At 36.4% G+C, this 22,476-nt stretch overlaps 1 protein-coding gene across 1 annotated transcript in view; it reads left to right on the top strand.

Moving 5' to 3' along the window:
- LOC120628668 (protein kinase C, brain isozyme) overlaps nucleotides 1-20,859 on the top strand; it is a 268,356-nt gene extending 247,497 nt beyond the window's left edge. Inside the window, exons 4-13 of the mRNA XM_039897220.1 lie at nucleotides 6,623-6,734; nucleotides 12,488-12,616; nucleotides 13,038-13,234; nucleotides 14,581-14,901; nucleotides 15,942-16,115; nucleotides 16,629-16,720; nucleotides 17,225-17,591; nucleotides 19,112-19,276; nucleotides 19,633-19,793; nucleotides 20,491-20,859. Coding sequence (XP_039753154.1) covers nucleotides 6,623-6,734; nucleotides 12,488-12,616; nucleotides 13,038-13,234; nucleotides 14,581-14,901; nucleotides 15,942-16,115; nucleotides 16,629-16,720; nucleotides 17,225-17,591; nucleotides 19,112-19,276; nucleotides 19,633-19,785 — 1,710 coding nt within the window. The 3' untranslated portion in view covers nucleotides 19,786-19,793; nucleotides 20,491-20,859. The remainder of the gene's footprint in view (nucleotides 1-6,622; nucleotides 6,735-12,487; nucleotides 12,617-13,037; nucleotides 13,235-14,580; nucleotides 14,902-15,941; nucleotides 16,116-16,628; nucleotides 16,721-17,224; nucleotides 17,592-19,111; nucleotides 19,277-19,632; nucleotides 19,794-20,490) is intronic.
- Nucleotides 20,860-22,476: the final 1,617 nt, after the last annotated feature.

The raw sequence follows: 22,476 nt of genomic DNA, 5'->3' as shown, positions 1-22,476 counted from the left end.
CTCCCCTTGGAAAGGATAAAATATTATGAATGAATGAATGAATGAATACACTTTTATTGTACACCACATTAACATAACAAATTAAAAGTAAAAATTTAACAAAAGGTATACAATTTGGCGGCCTTATCGCTACATAGCGATCTCTTCCAGGCAACCAAAGGCATTAAAAACAGCTCAAGAAGAGAGGTAGGTGGTGCATTTAACTGTACTGTGTTGCAAATAAACATGCATAAACCTATATATACAAATATAATATGTACATATAACAAACTTACAATAAAATATATAGATAGTGATAATAATTAATATATACCTATATAATTAATATCAATAATAAATAAATATATACAATATTGTCAAACCACAAATAAAACAGAAGGGAATAGGCAAGTTAAAGATCCGCAGATGCAGACAAAAAATGATCTTTGACAAGTTTTTTAAAAATGGTAATAGACTGTGCCTCTCGGATTTCAAGAGGCAAGGCATTCCAAAGCTTAACAGCCTGAACAGTGAAAGATCGGTGGTATTATCTTCTCCCACAGCTTTAAAATCTCTCCAAGCATGGGCGATCGAATGGAAATAGTATACGTGTAATTCTAAACGAGAGTAAACTTATCTTATTCCCAATTGCCGTGTTTTGGTAGATGGACACGTCAATTTTATCCCTTGTCAGTACGGCTAGGATGGACATGAGACAACTATCTCCCCGGGGAAAGGCTATAAATTTATCTTCTCGCACAGCTTTAAAAGCATTGGCGCACAAGTTTAAATAATATTCAAATAATATATCTGTCCCTAATCCAAACTGTACAGAATGTGGAATGCTGAAAGACATCCAGCATATCCTTTTAGAATGTGTACGCAACGAGGTGGAAAGAACAAATTTATTTAATGAGTTTAATTAAAAACGTAAGAATATTGGTATTTTTAACAGCATTCTGGCTTCTCCGTTTTCACGAGAGGCTAGAATGATATACAAAATGATTTATATAACTAAGCGGCGTAGAGAGTAGTTAGAAGGAAGTGTAGATACAACAAAGTGTAAACCTATGAGGGTGACATGTTCAGTGTTGAACAAACCCTTTAATAAAAGAAAAATAAAATAAAAAATATATATATCTGAAATAATAAACGGGGTTAAACTTCTACTCCATGTTCCGGTGGTTCAGTAGGTGGACACGTTAATTATATCCCCTGTCAGGGGATCAGTATCAGTATTTTGTACCATTTTCAACTTGTCGATTACACTTTGACGTTATAATTACGACTTTGGCGGATCGGTAGATTTTTTCATTTCATTTATTAAAAATAAATACCGTCATCATGCCTATTGGTGCTTTCAAAATCCCTTTCACCTCCTCGTGCTTTGTTACATATTGGCGGTTATCAGTTACAGTCCATCCGAAACAATCTAGCACTTATGTGCATTGCAACAAGGTTTTTTTTGCTTTTTACCGCTACAAGCCCTTGCGAGTCTTGTACCAGAATGGCAAGGGCTTGTACCAGAATGGTAACCAGCCACGGTCGAAACCACCCATCGGACAAAAAGTACTTCATATTGATACCCAGAGGTATTAACGAGTCGATTCAAACAAAGAGTAATTAAAGAGAGTGCGTCACCGGCACTCGACCGCAGCACGCCATTGCGGCACGCGAGTCTGTTCCGTTGCGTACCATCAGGTGTAAATTAGGGAATAGAAGTTTTTGTTTTCCTACTACAAGTAAATTGACCACAATACACACACTTACACACATCGCACACAACACACACAACACACACACAAAACCCCATACATACCTACACAATTTCTTCTTTACTTATACTTTTTTTATTTTTTATGTAACATTAGGAAAGACCTACCCTCTGAAACACAGATTTCCTTCAGAGGTTGTTAGGGCGTTCATTGTATCAATTATTTATTGTTTTTTTTTTTACGACAATACACACATCGCCACTTACCCCCAAGGTAAGCGTAGTTGTTATACTAAGATTACTGATGAATATTTTTATGAATAATATACAAAAATACTTATAACATGCATATTTTAAACCCCCAGGTACTGAAAAACGTTTATGTTCATAACACAAAAAATTTCCAGTTGTGGGAATCGAACACACGGCCTTGGATTCAGAAAGCAGGGTCGCAGCCCACTGCGCAAATCAAACCCCGAATAAATTATTATTATAATATCACCTGATGGTACGCAGTGGGATGAGTGGTAGAGTCACTACAAACAATTTATAAATATACAAACATTTTAAAATCTAGAAAATTTGACACACCTATTTAACCTATTTAAACTTAAGAGTTTGGAACATCGTCGCAAGGTTGCCTGCCTTTCGGTATTCTATAGGATATATTTCGGAGAGTGTGCTCAAGAACTATTTGATCTAGTTCCCCCCTCGCCTTTTTACCATCGAACCGCGAGGCTCCGGAAGGATCTGCATCCCTACGTGGTCGATATACCGCGGACGCGTACGAAGCGCTTCGCATCTTCGTTTCTAATTCGCACCGCTAGGATCTGGAATGCTCTTCCATTTTCCATTTTCCCCAGTTCTTACAACATTAGTACCTTCAAATCAAGAGTGAATAGGCATCTTCTAGGCAAGCGCGCTCCACCTTAGGCTGCATCATCGCTTACCATCAGGTGTGATTGCAGTCAAGCGCTCGTCTATAAATATTAAAAAAAAAAAAAAAAAAAAAAAAAAAACCAATTCCTTTACATCAACATTTTATGAAAGGGTTATAATTTCGATAGGTCTATGGTAAATGCTTTCTAAAATGAAAATGTAAGAAAATCATGTTATCTTGTCAACTAAAGGAAATGCCTGTCGAAACCGAATTTTATCAGATCCATAAAAACTTCCTTTTAGATGAACGTAATTTACAAAGTTTTATTTGATACGAATTTTTAAGACAGCTCTTGGTAATATTTTCTTTGATAATATTTTGTATCTTTTACCTAACTAATACAAAGGGCATTCACTTACGACAAACAAGGCAATACATAAATAAGTAACGCCTAACCTAAGGATATTCCTAGGCATACATCTACCTTTGACCAATAGTTATCACCTAAGAGTTGGTAAAACGTTTTTTTTTTATAGATATCGCATAATACATTCAGCATTCGATTAAGGCGATTCCTAGGTTTTGTAAAAACAGGCATAAGTTTTCTTGTGGTACCCAATTTTAGTTTAAAGACAGTTGGGGAGATTTGAGATTATTATTTAACTTTTCCTTAATTTGTACTATTCAAAGTCAAAGTCAAAGTCAAAGTCAAAAATATCTTTATTCAAATAGGCACATAGGTGGCACTTTTGATGCGTACATTACATGATAATTACACGGTAGTGAGATGATGGCGAAAACCATATTCGTAAACTCAAAACTAAAGCTACGAGGGTTCTAAACGCGTTCTGGTCTAAGAAGAAGCCCACAACAAACTTATTTGCCAAGTTTAATAATAAATATCATCATGATCATCATCTCAACCGAGAGAAGTCCACTGCTGGGCATAAGTTGTTTGTGAGGAATTTCAAACACCTGACCTTTGCCACGTGTTTGTGGCGTGACATATTCTCGTCTGCGTGACATCTTCTCGTCTAAAATCCCCCAGTGTCTGAAGACTAAAGTCTCCGAACAGTGCGTGTTGCCAGTGATGATTTACGGATCAGAGTCATGGTCGCTAACTATGGGCCTCATAAGGAGGCTCAGAGTCTCTCAGCGGGCGATGGAGAGAGCTATGTTAGGAGTCAAATCAGAAATGAGATTAAATCTCTACGTGATCAAATCAGAAATGAGGCGATCCGTAGAAGAACTAGAGTTACCGACATAGCTCAGCGAGTCTGAAGTGGCAATGGGCGGGGCACATAGCTCGGAGAACCGATGGACGTTGGGTTCTTAAGGTGCTGGAATGGCGACCCCGCACCGGTAAACGCAGCGTAGGTCGGTCCCCAACGAGGTGGACAGATGACATCAGGCGAGTAGCTGGGAGCCGTTGGAGGCAAGCGGCCCAGCACCGTGCATTGAAACTCCCTACAAAATACCTATGTCCAGCAGTGGACGTCAATTGGTTGAGGTGATGATGATGACCTTTGCCGCATGAGTCCAGCCTCCCTTCAACACGATGTCTTGGTATTGTCTGGTAGGAGGCTTTGGCCGTGGCTAGTTACCGCCCTACCAACAGAAAGACAGAAGTGCCACTAAGCGATTTAGAGTTCCGGTACGATGCCGCGTAGATACCGATTAGGGGTATGACTACCGTACTCCCTAACAGGTTAGCAACGTCTATATCTTAGACTGTCTCATCACTTACCAGGTGTGATTGCAGTCAAGGGCTAACTTTATGTAGCTCACACATTTGATGGGAAACATCTATAGGCCGAGGATACCTGATTTTTGGCGTGGCGACACAGGCCGTGGCGACGCATCGCCACGCTCTATTATTGATGTTTTGTATTTCGTCTGTAACAATAAAAATTAATATTAATGTTGTAATAAAACAGTTATTATTAACCAACTTACAAAAAGGAGTGGTTATTCATTTAGTTATTTTTATTTTTATTTGCAGAACAAATTTGTAATGCATCATATTTTCATTATGCAATATCTACAATAACTTACAGAAAACAATTTAGAAAGAAAGAAAGAAACATTTATTTTTTTACATTGCGCCACACATTACAATATTCACAACACCACATATGTTATGTGTGGCACAACCTAGAAAAAAGGTGCCAGCTCAGCATTGTGCTGCATGCGCCAGTGGGAGCAAACAGCGCTGATTACCAGTTGGCACCTTGTACCAGGTAAACACCACGGAAATACGTAGCCATCCACTGACCACATTTTAAGCTTAGTTTAAAAAAAAAAACTAACTAAATAAATCCACAACTATCTTAATATATATAAATCTCCTGTCACGATGTTTGTCCGCGATGGACTCCTGAACTACTGAACCGATTTTAAATTAAATTGGCACACCGTGAGCAGTCTGGTCCAACTTAAGAGATAGGATAGCTTAGATCTTTAAGTAAAGTCACAATTTTATTTTATTGCAAATTATTTGTCTATAATTAATTAACAGTCACATGTTATATGTATATACAACTATACTCATTTAAGGCTTAGCGATACTGAATACTTTAAAAACAAAATCAAACGGAGACGAAGTCGCGGGCAACAGCTAGTAATAATAATAAATTAAAGTAACATATATTTATATAAACTTGAAAATAAAAACGTAAGTGGTAAAGTAAAGTATAGTAAAGTTTACAGACTGTCTCTAGAGAAAAGATGACTCCGCCACATGTTCTTGGAATTCCACCTGTTTGTCCAATAAATATTGTTTAATTTGGTTCTTAAATCCAAACTTACTTTTAAAGTTCTTGATTGGCGGAGGAACATTATTCCAACACTTCGTGGCGGAGTACGTGAACGAGCCCCTAAACGCAGCAGTACGATGAAGTGGGATGCGAAGCTGGTTTCGACTGCTTCGAAGCTATTCGATGTTTCACATCTGCCAGGCGTCCCGCGACGGCTCACACGTGTTTTTTTTTGTAGATATTAATTGTGTAGTATACAAATAAAGAGTAAAAACATTATTTGTCCCCAAAAACAAACCTGATATATCGCTACGTAGTAAAACTGATGCGTCCCCATTTTCCTAAAACGGCTGTCAGGTCCCTTGTTAAAGGCTATGATTAATAACTTCCCCCGTAACAATTTGGCGCATAAATCTGAACTATTTAACGAAACATCGTCCACCACAACTTTGTGGACCAACTTTGGTAAATGTGTTTTAATCCTACTATCCTACTAATATTATAAATGTAAAAGTGCGGATGTTTGTTACACAAACACGCAATGCGGCTGAACGGATTTGGATGAAATTTGGCATGCATGTGGCCTTTGACATGGAAAAGAACATAGGCTACCTTTTATTTAGCCGACTCCTTAAGAAGTTGTAAATTCCGCCAATTTTGCCCATGTGTGCACCTCTAGCTAAATTGCGTTCTTTATAACGTTTGAATTTGGCACATGATCAACTGGTAATTCAGGATAATTACGATGTTCTCCGTCGATAACTTAAATTTTCACGCAAACGAAGTCGCGAACAGAACCTAGTAATGAATAATATTTAAATCTCAAAACCTATACACAATTTTTTTAAACCACTATATGTTAGCCTTTGACTGCAATCTCCACCCGATTATTGATGATGCAGTCTAAAATGGCAACGGGCTAACCTGACAAAGAATTAGCGCTATTTTTAACCCTAACCATAATTGGTATCTATGCGGCATCCTACTGGAACGTTAAAGCACTCGGTGGCATGTATTTATCCGTAGAGCGGTAACTAGCTGCGGCCTAAGCGTGGGAGGCTTAGGAACCAGCCAGACCAGAGAAAACTCAGGAGTTATGAATTCCCAAATTGACCTTACCGGGGATCGAACCCAGGACTCCACACTTATAAACCCACAGCGCACAAAACAAAAAATATTTTAATGGCAAGAAGTTCAAGTTTAAAATAGCAATACATCAAGTCATATATATAAGTACGTTGATTAAGTTAAGTAGTATTTGGTTCTTCTTAATATCACAATTTCTTAAAACAGGACACTCGTACTCGTCACAACTTCAAAAACTACACATATTCCTCGCCGACCTTCTGCGACCACTGCGGTTCTCTCCTCTACGGACTAATCCACCAGGGCCTCAAATGTCAAGGTACAGCGCACTTTGGACTTCGGGCTTCAGAGCAACGCTTCCACTTGTACAGCTTATTTCACTCTTTTTTACGTTTCCTTACAGCTTGGTGGATGTTTTTCTATGGTTTTGTGCTAATATGTGTTCTTAATCTTATCATCGTAGTGTTTTTGAAGATTTGAGATATCGCTTCTAATTCTAACGTGTGCTGCTTATTACATTCTTTATTTATTACATTTCTTTACAGCTTGGTAATTGTTTTTAATGGTTTTTGTGCTAATATGTGTTTTTACTCTTATGATCTTAGTGTTTTTAAGGATTTGAGGTATCGCTTCTAATTCTAACGCGTGCTGTTTATTACATTCTCTATTTATTACATTTCTTTACAGCTTGGTAATTGTTTTCAATATTTTTTGTGCTAATATGTATTCTTGATCTTCTTATCTTTGTGTTTTTTTGTAGGATTTAAGGTTAAGCTTTGAATTCAAATGCCACTGCTTATTAGATACTTTTTAATCTTTCTTTACAGCTTGGTTTTTGGTGATAGTTTTCTTGCGTTTTCTTAATATCTAATGTTTTGGTGTAGACACCGTCATAATTAGCGAAATAGGCTAAACTCTAAATAGAGTAGTAAAGTCACTACGGACAGAAGGAAAAATAAAAAATGGCCTACTTTAAACGAATGAATTTTGATTTGAATGAACTCATGGGGGGATTTTTGTGCTGTAAAGATATCCACATTTACAGCACAAAAATCCGCCAAAAATACCTAGCCTAACTTTGCTGGCAGATGCTAAGCTGTCATCTCGGTATAAACTTTGCAATTTGACAACGTAGATTAATAGCGTTCTGGAATTATACTATGTCATAGTATAATTCCAACTATATCGTTTTTTATATCTATGTGAGAGAGAGTTCGGTAAAATTTAACACGATGTAGGTGTAATTTATAAATTCCGCCAATTTTGCCGATGTGTTTACCTTTAGCTTAATTGCGTTCTTTATTATGTTTGAATTTGGCAGTTGATCATCAACGGGTAATTCAGGATAATTACGATGTTCTCCATCGATAACTTAAATGTTTTCGGACTCTTAATAATGTTAAACTGGTGGTTTATTCTAAAGGCCGCGTACGCTCCCCACAAATGGAACAAGTGGACGTTTATCACTCCGACTTTTTGCGACCATTGTGGCGCAATGCTCCACGGTCTCGCCCAACAGGGATATAAGTGCGGAGGTACAAAATTTTGCTGGATAGGTCTGCGAGAGGCCTAGCCCCTCGAGTTACCCCGTAGAGGAAACTGGATTGCTGCCACGGGGATTGCCAAGTGCCACTCTATAATGTCGTAGGTAGTTGTCTGCACATTACTGGCCTAGTTTAATGAGTATATAGTGTATCAACTCAGCCGCCTGATAGAGTAACGAATGGATGCCGTGCATAGGAGTGAGGGGTCCCCCTCTGTTCGCGATTCCTGCGTTAGACCGGCTCGTCTTTGCTTGCACGCCGCTACTCTCAATGAGCATACAAACAAGTTGACCCATTATATACTAATTACGCATGTGTTACTGTACCCTGGTTACCCTAGTCAACAATTATTTGAGTATTAACATATATTTTATCATGTTTAATTTCTTACTTCTAATAGAAATTAGAACAATTATAATTTTGATTTCTGTAATAACCTAAATGAGTAATGAATAATAAATCGCTCATTTTACATCTCTATTACTAAAATAGCCTTTCAAAAAGTCATTCCATTCGTTCACATTTGCTTTCCTTTAAGTAATGGAATATTTTTTCAATCAATCAAGTATACGATAAAGAAGTAAATTCACTAAAACACTTAGGGCGTATTGCTTCAGACTGTTCTGGATCAGAATCAGAAGAAGTTTTGCTTGTCGAGTTAGGGTGCTCGCTCATCAATAGGTATGGCGAGCGCACGAACGTTTACCTAGTTCCTCGCCTTATTAATGAATTACCCACTGATGTACGAGACAATATTAATCCTCGTAATATTAAGAAAAAACTGAAGTCCTTCTTTTTAAGTAACTTGTGATCATTTTTATACACAACATGGTGAACTGGCAATAATGTTCTGTAGTAACGTACCTAGATTTAATTCTCTGTTAGCATATATTACAAACCTGCGTGGTTTTCTGATGCTAGCTATAAGTATTTTTTTATTTTTTTTGGAAACTTTATGTAATAATTAATAATAATAATAATAAAAAATCAATTCGATACTTATTTAACAAAGTTAGCTTTGGCATTCCCTGTTACATATTTAAACCAGCTGCCCGTAGATACGGTCAGCCAAAAACTTTAAGGCATTATTTCTCGCGCGAAAAGGGCAAAAACTTTATGAATGATAAATGTAGATTTCAATTATGTATCGGTGTAGAGAGTCAAAATATAATAATTCAAAAATAATCACAAAAAGTGTTTACTTAATATAATAATACTGTTGATATGTGTATCATATAATTATGACTCTTAAATGGTAACTCTTTTTCTATCAACTGTCAAATTTGGCTTTGAAAAGTCACAAAGCGCTTTTAGGGGTTACGATTTAAATGTCATATGAATAAGGACCCTCCCTGATCGCAACCATAACCATATGCCGCATTTGTCGGATATTTTATAGAATGGTTGCATAAGGTACCCACAACGGCTTTAAACCGCTTTTGGAATAACCGATATTTATTCAGGTTATGTGATTTCGGTTTCATTCAGAAAGTGCGAAATCGAATACAAGCGATCAGTGAACCTAATAACCGGTAACGAAAACTTCTCATAAACCGATTACTGAATTTTTGTCCTTGTTAAGGAACTCAAATATTGAACATGTGAACCGAACTTTTTTACGAATGAAACCGTAACTATTTCCAAAATCTACCCCCGCCGGTACGAAAAATTACCCTGTATTCACCCCGGCACCTATTAGAATGACTTCAGTGCAGCACTCCCAGAAAAATGTTTCATATTTCCATGATACGTGTGCATTCGAAGTTACAACTTTCTTGAATTCATAATTAAGGGGATTATAAAAGTGCTATTTAGCCAAAGTAACATTCATAAGACTCCGGTGAAGCGAGGTCATAAGTAAGTACATACAGTTGTAAAAAATGCAAATTCCCTTGAGCCCCGATGAGCAAATTGATGAAATTGGTTCGAATTGAAAAAGGCAAGCCAATTTAGAATTGGATTTAGAAAACGCTCGGCTCCCACCTGCACGGAAATGAATTAATGGGTATCGAGCCGTATCTTGACTTTATCCGGTTTCGATATTCAATTAATTTTCCGACTCACTGAAACCAGGAAAGCAGCTTTATGGACTATTTAGTTATGCCAGTGTCAGCGCAGTCAGTGATCTGTCAGGGACGGCGATTTTTCCGCCATCACTCACTTGCATGAACAAATTTATGTATGCAAGTTAAGTTAGTAATGCAGCATCAAAGTAGGAACATTAGCTCGGGGCGCTTTTTTAAAAGTAGGTAAAAGCTATCTACCTCTTTTTACTTGTTAACAGTTTTGCTTGTCGAGTTAGGGTGCTCGCTCAGTACGCGGCTACGACTGCAACAACTTTTCTTAAGGCAACACAAGGCGAGTGTGATAGTCTGGCCAACGTCCTTGCCTCCTCTCGCAATACCTTGCCATACCTCGAAAATTATCAGAGTCAAAGGACACGGGATACTTAAGTAGACGACGGACACAATTTAGAATGGTTTCTTGCAGCCCCCACAAGCCGCACTCGCAAGATTGTGGTTCCGAATTTGCAATAAGATTTGCACTCTCGCATTGCATCGCACGGTATTAAAAATAGTAAAAATAGTAGTATAGTATAGTAAAATTCTTGAAATCATACTACTACTTACAGATTTTTACCTTGCAAGCGCGGTTGTTCTAAAGCATTGTCTTACGAATAACAATACTACAATAGTCAATAGATTTTTTTTTCTTAACAGAGAATAGGGCCCAGATACTAGCTGTCTTTTTGCAGCTCGAGCTAAGGTGAGATCGTCTGGTGTACTATTTTATGTGGTTGTGAAACTGGGTTCTCAAACAGAGCCAGCTAGACTTCCTTCAAAAAATAACAGAATGCAAAAGATCTCCTGGAACACCATGTACACAAATTCTGGAACTGGTGAATAAAGACAGAGAACTCATATTTTCCATTTTGCGAGGGAAACAAAGTTTCTTCGGGCACATGCAAATTTAAGTCTTGTCAAACGAGCATCCAATCGCCGACCACCCAAAAGATTGGGCAGGTTCGGGCTGTACTAGGCTACCTAATACCAAACGAAGCCCTATAAAATGAAAAAGCTTTTCGCACGCTAACCGCTAAACTTCATTTAGATGATGTGGCACGCGATTATCAGTATAACCTATCAGTAATTTTAGGGCCTAATTACGTAACATATCTAACGAATTGTTTTTCAGTGTTTTGTTTTACTTCCTTACAAATGTCAGAACTCAGAGCGTAATAGAAACGTCATTTTTTAATAAAAAAACTGTTAATCGATTAAAATTTTTGAGCTACGCCACTAAATCGAGGCCATGTAGTGCGCGAAACGTTTTTTTAGTTTGCAATCCCTCTCGTAGCTGCTTGTTTGCTTGTAACTTTTACTGCTTCTTCGCATGAACTGCTACTCACTTAATCTCTGTTGCTAAATAATAGTTTAGTTTCTGTAACATCTTGTTGTTAAACTTTTAATTAGTATTCGCTTTGGACGAAACAGTTTGCAGACGGGCTTTTTGTTTTGCGCTGTAACTTTTGTAGTTCGTTAACTTTATCTTTAACTTTCAAATCAAATCTTTTTTCCTTCTCTGCAGTGTATTTATTTAGATAATGCAATTAACTGATACGTATTGAGGTAAGGTAAAACGTAAGTATGCAAAATAATTAGAGTCATAATTAGTTGATTCAAATCTTAATTTAAGGTTAATAGCTTTACTGTTTTGTTCTGCAAGGCCCTATTCCTGAAAGTACAGTTACATCCACACACTTCACATGAGGCTTAACACCTACGCCTCAAATTGATGGACACAGGGCGGAAAGTTGCATGCCCTGTGAAGTGTTACTTTGTTTTAGGCGACGGTTTGCCGTTTTCCGGGCCGTGTGCTTTGTCCGGCAATTATTACTAAAATTTTTATTTAAAGTATGTGTATAATAAACAGGGTTAAACTTCTCCTATTCCCTGTTGCCGTACTTTAATATCCTTTGTCGGAGGATTCATTTACACGTTGTATATTATTATGGTTAATCATTATGAATTCTGTGATTACAAGAATTTTTCCCTACAATAATTTGGCAATTTTTATATGCTAGTTTACTCTGGTAAATCATATAAAAAATATAACTAATATTCGATTTAGATAAATAATAACATATTTTAAATATACGTTAAATTTGATTTAGTATTTATAAAAGTAACCTTGAGAATTTACAACCAAAAGTGTAATTACTTGAAATCACGTTTTCACGTGTGACTACCCGGCCCAATTTGACCTTAAATGTAAAATCAGTTAATGGTTGTTACCGCGTAGCTTTCTATCATAAGTGTCGAATTTAGGATAAAGTTGACGAACAAAAGTTAAAGTTATCATATCGACGGCTTAGTCACCACATTTCCAACTAGCCTTGTTATAATATATAATATAATTAGTAAAGCAAGTATTTAATAATATTTATGATTACATAAAATGGACGGCAATGGAATATCACGACGTCTAAATTATTATAGAAATTTTCTATAGTTCAGCTTCCCTACAGCATGCGACATGAACGTGCACAAACGCTGCGAGGAGTCTGTACCCAACCTGTGCGGCTGCGACCACACCGAGCGACGCGGCCGCATCCAGCTCGCAGTCTCCTGCCATGGCAACAAGCTCACCGTGGAAGGTAAATACTACACATAGCTAACAAAAGAGATCGTCCGTCGTCGTCATGTTTGCCACTGTAATTACAGGTACATAAGACTTAAGACCTCAGGATGCTGGACGCAGGCACACTTTGTAGATGTTTCTGGCATTGCCCTGCGAAGTGTTGCTCAGTTTATAGGCGATGGTTTACCTCTTGCCACCAGGTTGTTCTAATTATTACTATAAATCCGTAGTCGAAGGTATTGAAATTTTGCGGCCTTGAACACTGGCGTTCAGTGGCGCTATCAGCTGGCTGCGTCTCGTTTGATTTTATCACACCTTATCGGGGATTTACAATCGCTGCCTTTACAGATCCGATGTTGTAATTCCTTTGGACCTCGTCCATCAGTTCTCCGAGCTATGTAATAATATGTATAGAACATTATTTTTATCAATTGCAGTAAAACAAGGCCGCAACTTGATCCCCATGGATCCTAACGGGCTGTCCGATCCCTACGTGAAGCTGAAGCTGATTCCGGACTCGGACAACGTGAAGAAAAAAACCAAGACCATTCGTAGCTGTCTCAACCCCGAATGGAATGAGACCCTTACCTTCGAGCTCAAGCCTGAGGATAAAGACCGGAGACTCCTTATTGAGGTAAGCGTTTAAGACCAAGACAAAATCAAATACAATACGGTTTACTAAGCCCATAGAGTATTCTTCTTCAATGAGCCATTTACCGTTTAATTAACGCCGAGCCATCTAAGCTCGTTCCGAAAGCCTAGCCTCCCAAATTGCTGAGGACTTGCGGAAATGTGGCTGGGGATCCCAGGTAGACTGTGCGTTTGTCTGCCACACCCATGCATGCCTGCGTCACGTGCGTTGATGTTATATCTGCCTCCATGTATGCTCTGCATAGAGAGCGGTCGGTGACACTAATGATGGAAAGATGTCTGGTCTAATTTCCAAGCCGATGGGTATGGAAGTATTCATAATAATAACAAACTTTTGATCGGCCACTTTTCCCTGTGAACAATACTTTCACAGGAATAACTGCACAAAGTTGACATAAAAATACGTAGTAACAACAACAACATTAGGTTTTAAACCTATATTATTTAATGGCAAATGCACATAATAATAATAATGCAAATACAGAAACCATGAACCCGGCTTATATTGAAGCATCAAAAAACTTATGTGTACTTATGTGCACGCGATACAAGTCATACTTCTTTGGTACAAGATAAAAATCTTTTTAAAAATTATATCTTACTTAGCAAAAAGTATATAATGCGTTGAAAGTTTACTATAATTCATTATCAAGTTATCTCATTATCGGACCACCAAGTTTCACTGAACAATAAAATTTGAGATTTTTATACAATTATATCACCAGAATCGCCCGCGAATCGTAGAAAGTGAGCTGGCGTACGATGTATTCCCCTCTCACTCTGTTTCGCAACTACCTTCACCCTGTTAAAATCATGTAAAAGTGAGCGCGTATTTCGTTACATCGTATAGTTTCACTCCTATGATTTTTTCCTAACGCCGCTAGAGAAGTATAACTTCAAATATAATTCCACTTTAGCAGTTTTCTCGAACAAGCTGTTAGTACCTACATTCCATTAAGCAGTTGACAGTAATTATTTTACATCTAATGTTCCAAACATTTACAATAAAAAGGGAAAAGTTTGTGAGCTAGTAACGTTCTGCGGGTGTGAATTGATACTTGCGCAAGACGTTTTCACTGTTTTTTGACACAATGCACTGCATGTAAAAAGGCTGAATGAGCGTTATTTATGTATGGTATTAATTCTGTGGGCAAATGTGGTCAAGACGAAAAAGTTATGGTCTATATAAAAACCGTACCGTGAAAATTTGTTTGTCGCGGATTATTGCAAGTTAAGCATTAAAAGTTATTGCAATGAATTAGCCATGGAAAATAAAAAATAAAATAATGCGTCAATTCAGTATTTTTTAAACAAAATTTTATATTTCAGGTTTGGGATTGGGATCGCACATCCCGTAATGATTTCATGGGTTCTCTTTCTTTCGGCATCTCCGAAGTTATGAAAGCGCCGGCCGACGGGTGGTTCAAGCTCCTCACGCAAGAGGAAGGCGACTTCTACAATGTGCCAGTACCCGAGGAAGGTGCGGACTTGGCTCAGCTAAAGAACCAGATGAAGGCGACCAGCTTGGGAGCGCGACGACCACCCCCTCCACCGGATAGAGAGGTGCCTCATAATATGGCAGCAGCTGATGTTATCCGAGCGTCCGATTTCAACTTTGTCATGGTGCTGGGGAAAGGATCTTTCGGAAAGGTATAAGATTTTTTATGTGGTTTTATATTTATACGTACTTGTGGTCGCCCACTGGTCGTAATCCGATTATAATTCATTAATTTTATGAGTTTCTATTATTTCTGTAATCACCGATTTTGTCAAGGAAAAAATTATTTATAATATAAATAAAATATTGAAAGAGAATATACATGCGTGCGTTTTACAGACTACCATGTATTTGACACATCTAATACACGGTGTATGTAATTTTTTTTTTGTTGATTTAATGTATTTGTAGTTAAATAAATAAAATATTTACATTCTGTAATATAATATTACACTCCATTACATTTTTACTCCTCCTTCCACACAATTTTCATAAAAACGCAAACAAATTGGGTACAAAGTTTATACTTCACGTATTAAATATTATATTTATATTATCTGTGACTGTTTCTCTGTTATCTGACTTGCTGTACCTACCTACTCAGCATTCTCTTAGTTCAATTATTCTCACATTCGCGGGCTTTTTATACTTAATTTTATTTCATTTTGGTACTAAGTAGAGAAATACGTTATTAAATAAAATCAATGGATTTTTAAATTATGTATATATTCTCCTTTAACGAGACCTCCATTGACCTCCAGGCTAAATATTTAAAATTATGCCCAATGAAAATTAAGCTATGCTCCGCGAAAAGTATTAGAATCTGATTTTACAATTAATGAATAATTGTTAAATCAGCATCACTTGAGGTTGCTCCCGTGTTGGAGCGAAACGTGCGTAGAGAGTATATTGCCGAAGATCTGTTTAGTGTGGAGTATAAGGATCTAAGAAATTATAAATTACACCATACAGATTATCCTGCTTTAAGCGGAGCATTGAAAATTAAGCTTAATTTTCACTGTACATCATGGAATTCCGCATAGGAACGCTAGCTTCTATCCAATAAAATTATGACTGAAACACCTAGAAAACATTGGAAAAATATGAGTGGGTTAGCTAAGCGTGCGCATTAAGAGTGAATACTATTTTATGTACTTTATATAGTTAAAGAATAAACGAATCTTTTGTACAGGTAATGCTGGCAGAACGTCGCGGCACGGACGAGTTGTACGCCATCAAGATCCTGAAGAAGGACATTATCATACAGGACGACGATGTTGAGTGCACTATGGTTGAGAAACGAGTGCTTGCACTCAGCACCAAACCACCCTTCCTTGTGCAACTGCACTCTTGTTTCCAGACCATGGTGAGTAAGAACTGAGAATAACAACCTAAGGTTTGAAGTGTGTATGAGTGCGAACGAAATTCCTTAAGAAGGTACTGACTTTTTGATAAACAAATTCAAAATTTTGACCTTTTATACTTCGTTATTTAATTTGTATACTGGTATTATACTATTTATTCTTTATGGTAAGAAGTCTTCTCATTATATTTATCTACGCTATTGAAATAAGTTTTATTATGTCTCTGGAACTTTATTTTGATCTACATTCACTCTTTCGTATTTTTGGGTTCTGGGAAATTCTTCACAAAAATAATATTGTATCGATTACCCTACTGTACTGTGTAGGGAATGCGAGCTTTTATTGGCTGAATGAATTCGATTAAAATTAATACTTTATGAATTGTAAGAGAGATTACAAGGTTGGAATGGCGATCCAGCACTGGAATGCAATGGGTCATAGGAAGCCGCTCGATACCTATAGCCCCTAGATTCGGTTTCGTTGAGTGAAATATAAAAGTAGTTTTCTAACTTCAGGATCGGCTGTACTTCGTTATGGAGTACGTCAACGGCGGTGATCTGATGTTCCAAATCCAGCAGTGCGGTAAATTCAAGGAACCGGTCGCAGTGTAAGTTAAAGCTTCGGTAACATAAACCGTCACTTTGGTCTCCATTGACAGAGTTAAAACTTTTGACTGGTGGATAGTTTAGTCGGCTAACTACGATTTCTAGTCTTCGAAGTCTAAAATGTATCAGTTATTTATTTAAGTACCTACTCAGTATTTACACATTAATTCATTTTACTCTCATTCGGAAAAAATCTCTCCAAAGATAAAATGTCCTTGTGCACGTCCTGTCCATTTTCAAATTCTTTTTAATATTTGGTACTACATAAATAAGTAAATAAAATGATAGTGAACTAACATATTAGGTATATGCCAGTTATATCAAACCCTACACCTAAGAGGTTTTTACGCGGCAAATTACCTAAATGCCAGAACGCAGTCTCGGCGACTGCGCACGAAATGTGTTTTTGGCGTTAAAGACCATGTGTTATTACATTTTCACAAATCAAGTCCTAACCTGACAAAATTTTTCTTATCTCAAATTTCTAAATGGATTCATCATTTCAGTTTCTACGCCTCCGAGATAGCGATCGGCTTGTTCTTCTTACATTCCCGCGGTATTATCTACCGCGACTTGAAGCTTGACAACGTGCTTTTAGACCAGGATGGGCACATTAAAATTGCTGATTTCGGAATGTGCAAAGAAGGAATTACCGGTGATAAAACTACCAAGACCTTTTGCGGTACACCTGACTACATCGCTCCGGAAATTATCTTGTATCAGCCTTATGGGAAGTCTGTTGATTGGTGGGCATACGGTGTGCTGTTGTATGAAATGCTTGTGGGACAGCCACCGTTTGATGGAGAAGACGAAGAGGAACTGTTTGCTGCTATTACGGATAATAGCGTCTCGTATCCGAAGACTCTTAGCAAGGTAAGTATTTATTCATCTTTCTATTATTAAAATCATCAATAAATAAATAAATTAATATACTACAACAATACACACATCGCCATCTAAGCGTAGCTTTTGTTAAGTAAGCGTAGCTTGTGTTATGGGTACTGAGATGACTGATGAATATTTTTATGAATAATATAAATAAATATAAACATATAAACACCCAGACACTGAAAAACATTCATGTTCATCACACAAAGATTTTCACGGCCTTTGACCCAGAAAGCAGGGTCGCTGCCCACTGCGCCAATCGGCCGTCAAATAGAAATAGAATCCAAAATGTTCATTTAGCAGTCGGAGTGTGCTGTTGCAGTCAGCCTGTTTTAAAAGAACTAAAAGTAAATAAGTTTTTTGGCCACATCGCGAGGAGTTAGGGGTCAATCAGGCGACAGGTAGGAAAAAAAAGAACGAGAGGACAGTCAACAACTGATACAACCATTTTTTATCTAGTATGTAGTATATTGCTTAAATATGTATATACTTATATATATTATGTATAATATGTATGTAGTATTAGAATTTATGAGTAAGTAGTTTATTAAAATTATTTTATATATATATATATAAATATATATATTTTTTTTATACTTAAATTGCTGCACCAACCCGTTCCTTCGTTTTTTTTTTCCTAACGTCAAAGGTTGTCTGGAAGAGATCGCTTTAGTGATAAGACCGCCTTTGCACGCTCTATTTTATTTTTATTATTTTAAGTTTCTTCTATTTGTGTTTAATTTATATAAAATGTGTGTGTGCAATAAAGACTTAAAACAAAACAAACAATGAAATCGTTGATACAGAACAACTGTGATGGAATACTCCCATAATGCTTACAACCGACAAAAGTGGAGAAGATTCACGGGAAAAGCCACAGACCCGATGAAGTCTGAAGCCATGCATGCCATCTCGACAACCACGAACACTCTGTCAAGGGAGCACGTCTAAGGAGCTACTCCTTCTTCTGTTTTGACGAGGGATACTTAATTCAATCTGTCATTTGAAGATTTTGGTTTAGATTAATATTTTGATTAGTTATTCTTCAATTGATTCTGAATTTCAAAATTAACTTATTGTTTTACTCGTACACTGGTCTGTGGACTTAAGGCTTGTTTTACCACCTTCTGTGTATCGGATAACCTAAATGTAAGTTTCGCCACTTTCTTATTTTATGTCAACGAACAAAGACAAAATTTGCGAATAACTTATTCGACACCTATCAGAAGGTGGTTAACCAGGCCATTGATATGGTTAAGTAGTTATTAAATATTCATATGATCATCATCACCCATATGAATATTTAATAATAGGTTACATTAAACATAGGTGGTTGAAAAGCAAATATGTGGTTATTTGCCTTCGATTTTCTAGAATATGGGTGATGATGAAATCCTTTAATACAGGGTAATCAAAAAAATAATTTACAAGATTTGAAAAAAACTTAGATCCGCACAGATATTATAGACTTCAGTTTACTAACTGTACTTCTATTTTTGCAACAGGAAGCTAAGGATGCCTGCAAGTCTTTCCTTACAAAGAACCCTCAAAAACGTCTCGGTTGTGGTCTCCGCGGTGAAGAGGACGTTCGCACCCACGTTTTCTTCCGTCGCATTGACTGGACGCGGGTTGAAGCGAGGGATGTTCAACCACCCTTCAAACCTAAAATTGTAAGTCAAAATAACGAAAAATTTTTCTTTGCAATACCGCAATTTATTACGAACACGCAGTTTCTTAGAGATTTTACACCATTGTTTAATTCTATTTTTAACTCGTTGTTTAAACCCTGGCAAAGGTCTGAAATGTCGTTCGGGTTCATGTTATACATGGGATTTCTATACAGATGTTTCTTTAGTATCCAGATCAATTATCTATTCAATCTTTGGCATACGTTACATAGATAAAAAATAGTCAGTAAACTTCCATTTTTAAAAGAAAGGATCTTCCAATTTAAACCAGATCAGCAATACAGAAATAAGAGGTATTTTTAACTTCCATAACTATACTTATTTATTTTCTCTTCCAGAAACATCGTAAAGACGTGTCCAACTTCGACAAGCAGTTCACCCAGGAGAAGACGGAACTCACGCCAACTGATAAGCTGTTCATGATGAACCTCGACCAGACAGAGTTCATGGGCTTCTCATTCCTCAACCCGGAATACGTGCAACACGTGTGAACTGACAGGTGGGATTTTCGAATATTTCTTCGTCGTAGAATGCTCCAAGCATTTTATATTGCCACCTAATTCCTTGACCTAATACCTTGAATAGACCTTTAGTGGTGGCTTCTTTGTCCTAGAAACACCATTATATTACTCCGGCAATTAAGTTTTGCGAGTTGACCTTGAGGTTAAGCTTCTTGGTCCTTTCTTGTGACCGAGAATGATCCTGCTTTTTTACTCCCTTCAACTAAGTTTTGCGCAACGACCATGGCACTTCAAGAAGAAGGTGTTTCTTCCTAGAATACTCCCGCTATTTTACTGTCACCAACTAATTTTAGCGTAATGACCTTGTGACTTAGCTTCTTTGTCCTAGAATGTTCGTAACGTATCGAAACCTTTAAGTTACTAGTTATAAGTTATATATTATTAAATAAGGTTACATATATTACTGAACATATGTATGAATTCTTTAACTTTCATCTTCTATAACCGAAATTTCGTAAAATGTTTTCTTATTTTGTAGGATGGAGCATCCATGACACCTTAAATAATTTTTACTATAAGCTTCTGAATCTAAACTAAGAAAGCTGGTATTCATATAATTTGTTCATTTAATGTAAAAGTAAGTGAGAACCAAATGTTACAGATTTTCTTTAAAAAAACCTATCTTGCATTTGGCATTTGTAAAATCCGTCTTAAAGAGACATATTTTCATTTCAGGTGCACCTTTCTGCATCACTTGAAGCTAACTCTGCGCTGTCGTAATGGTGGCCTCTGAAACTCATCTGTCGACTGTCTCTGTCACTCTTACGGCAACGTCGTTTCGCTGTCTCGCTCATCGTTTTACATCGTTTCAGACATTTCAAATTCTTGACTTGTTTCTCGAAGAGTTGAGGAGTTTCTTTATTCCATGGGATTTGGGAGGTTTGTTTGCTCATATCCATGTAATTGTACGTAGATATTAATTTAACCAGAGTATTAATCAAGTATTTTTTCCATCCATCCAATGCGACATGACTTTGTTGTGTAGTCTATTATTTCGAGAATGCAATAAAAAATTTATATCTCAATGAATTTTCCAAAGCAATATTAAATGGACTTAAATTTATTGTTGTAATTAAACTTATTTATTGTTAATAATAATTTGTTCGTTATTCTATATCGATCGTAAGTGGCAATCCGTATTTTTAATGTCTAATTAATCTTTGGCATACGTTTAACAGATAAAAAATAGTCAGTAAACTTCCATTTTTAAAAGAAAGGATCTTCCAATTTCTTACAACTTTTATAACAAGTTACATTTTTTTATTTTTTTTTTGTAGAAAATCTTTAATATTGTAAACTTATAGTGATCTTGGGGCCACTTGGTAAAATAGTGAATGTTGTAGTATGCAGTACTCTCACACATCTAAATACATAAACCTTATAAGACTATGCAAGCTATTTTCTTCCGTACGGCTTTGAATTTAAGATCTATATTAGCTTTTATAGGAATATGTGTTTACTTTTGTGATATTTCGATATAATTTTTCATTCACATATCAGATTTATATGTAATTAGTGTAATTTGTATGTCGTGTCGTGTCGTGAGGATGGCGCTAAATTTTAAGTGTTTTGAGAATCCATTTTGAGCTTTTACTATTAGTGTCATTTTCCAATATCACTATATTAAATTTTAAAACTCTTTAATTAGTCGGTTAGTCAAAATTCGAATAATTGTAATTCTATGTTGTTTCCTATATTGGTAACACCGCCATTTTGTCTAGCAAAAACACCATTTCTCTAAACCAATTAACCCAGAATCTCTATGGACAAGAATCCGAATACTTAGTTAGTATTTTTAATTGTTAATAAATTATTTTATGACGATATGACATCAGGTTTTGTGGAATTTTAAGTTTTACATTACGGCTGTTCCGTGGCTGTCATAAAGTTTTCATTGTCTATGGCTATAATTTAAGTTTGTGTTGTGTTTATGCATTTAATATAATCTGTTGGCCGTGTGTGTAAATGATAATTTTAATGTTTGTTGGTATGTGTGTTGTGTGCGTAAGCGTTGTGATTTTGTTGTGTCTGTGTGTGTGTTAATGTTTGTTGAGTGTCTTCTTAAGTAAATATTGCGGTGTTATTAGACGATGTGTGAAAATTTAAACCAAAGTAATTGCGGCTAAATAATATGGATTTTGTTTTAACACATAAAAAAAAAAAGATTTTCATTATTTTAACAATATATCGTCTAATGTCATCGCAAATTCAGCGATCAGCTGTTAAATAATCGTGTACTAAATAAATAGCCTTACTAACTTTATTAAAAAATAAAATGACTAAAAATACGTTTAAATAAAAAAGATATACTCTTGCTAGATAATAAATGTGAATTTAAAAGAAATGAAGCTGTCGATTCTAAATTGAATGTAATAAAATGACATTTTAGGTGTTTTAATTTTTTAATGAGGTTTTTTGAATCACCATTTTTGGGTAGGAGTGTCATTCAAAGATTTAACATGTTAGCTATACTCATTTACTATTGATAAACTGCAGTTCTTATTTCAAGTTTGATGTCTTTCGGTAGATTCCTTCATGTCATCCGTCGTGTATTTTTTGATGGTGCATCGCTTTCTGAAAATTTTACTGCATTTGATTGCTTGAAATTGCGCATTTTTGATGCAAAAGCCTTATTTCATTAATGCGAAATGCATCCAAAGA

Source organism: Pararge aegeria, chromosome 13, assembly GCF_905163445.1.
Source record: "Pararge aegeria chromosome 13, ilParAegt1.1, whole genome shotgun sequence".
In the NCBI taxonomy this organism is placed as follows: domain Eukaryota; kingdom Metazoa; phylum Arthropoda; class Insecta; order Lepidoptera; family Nymphalidae; genus Pararge; species Pararge aegeria.
Note: the sequence above shows the minus strand (reverse complement) of the source record. Positions and strands in the feature narration are given on the sequence as shown.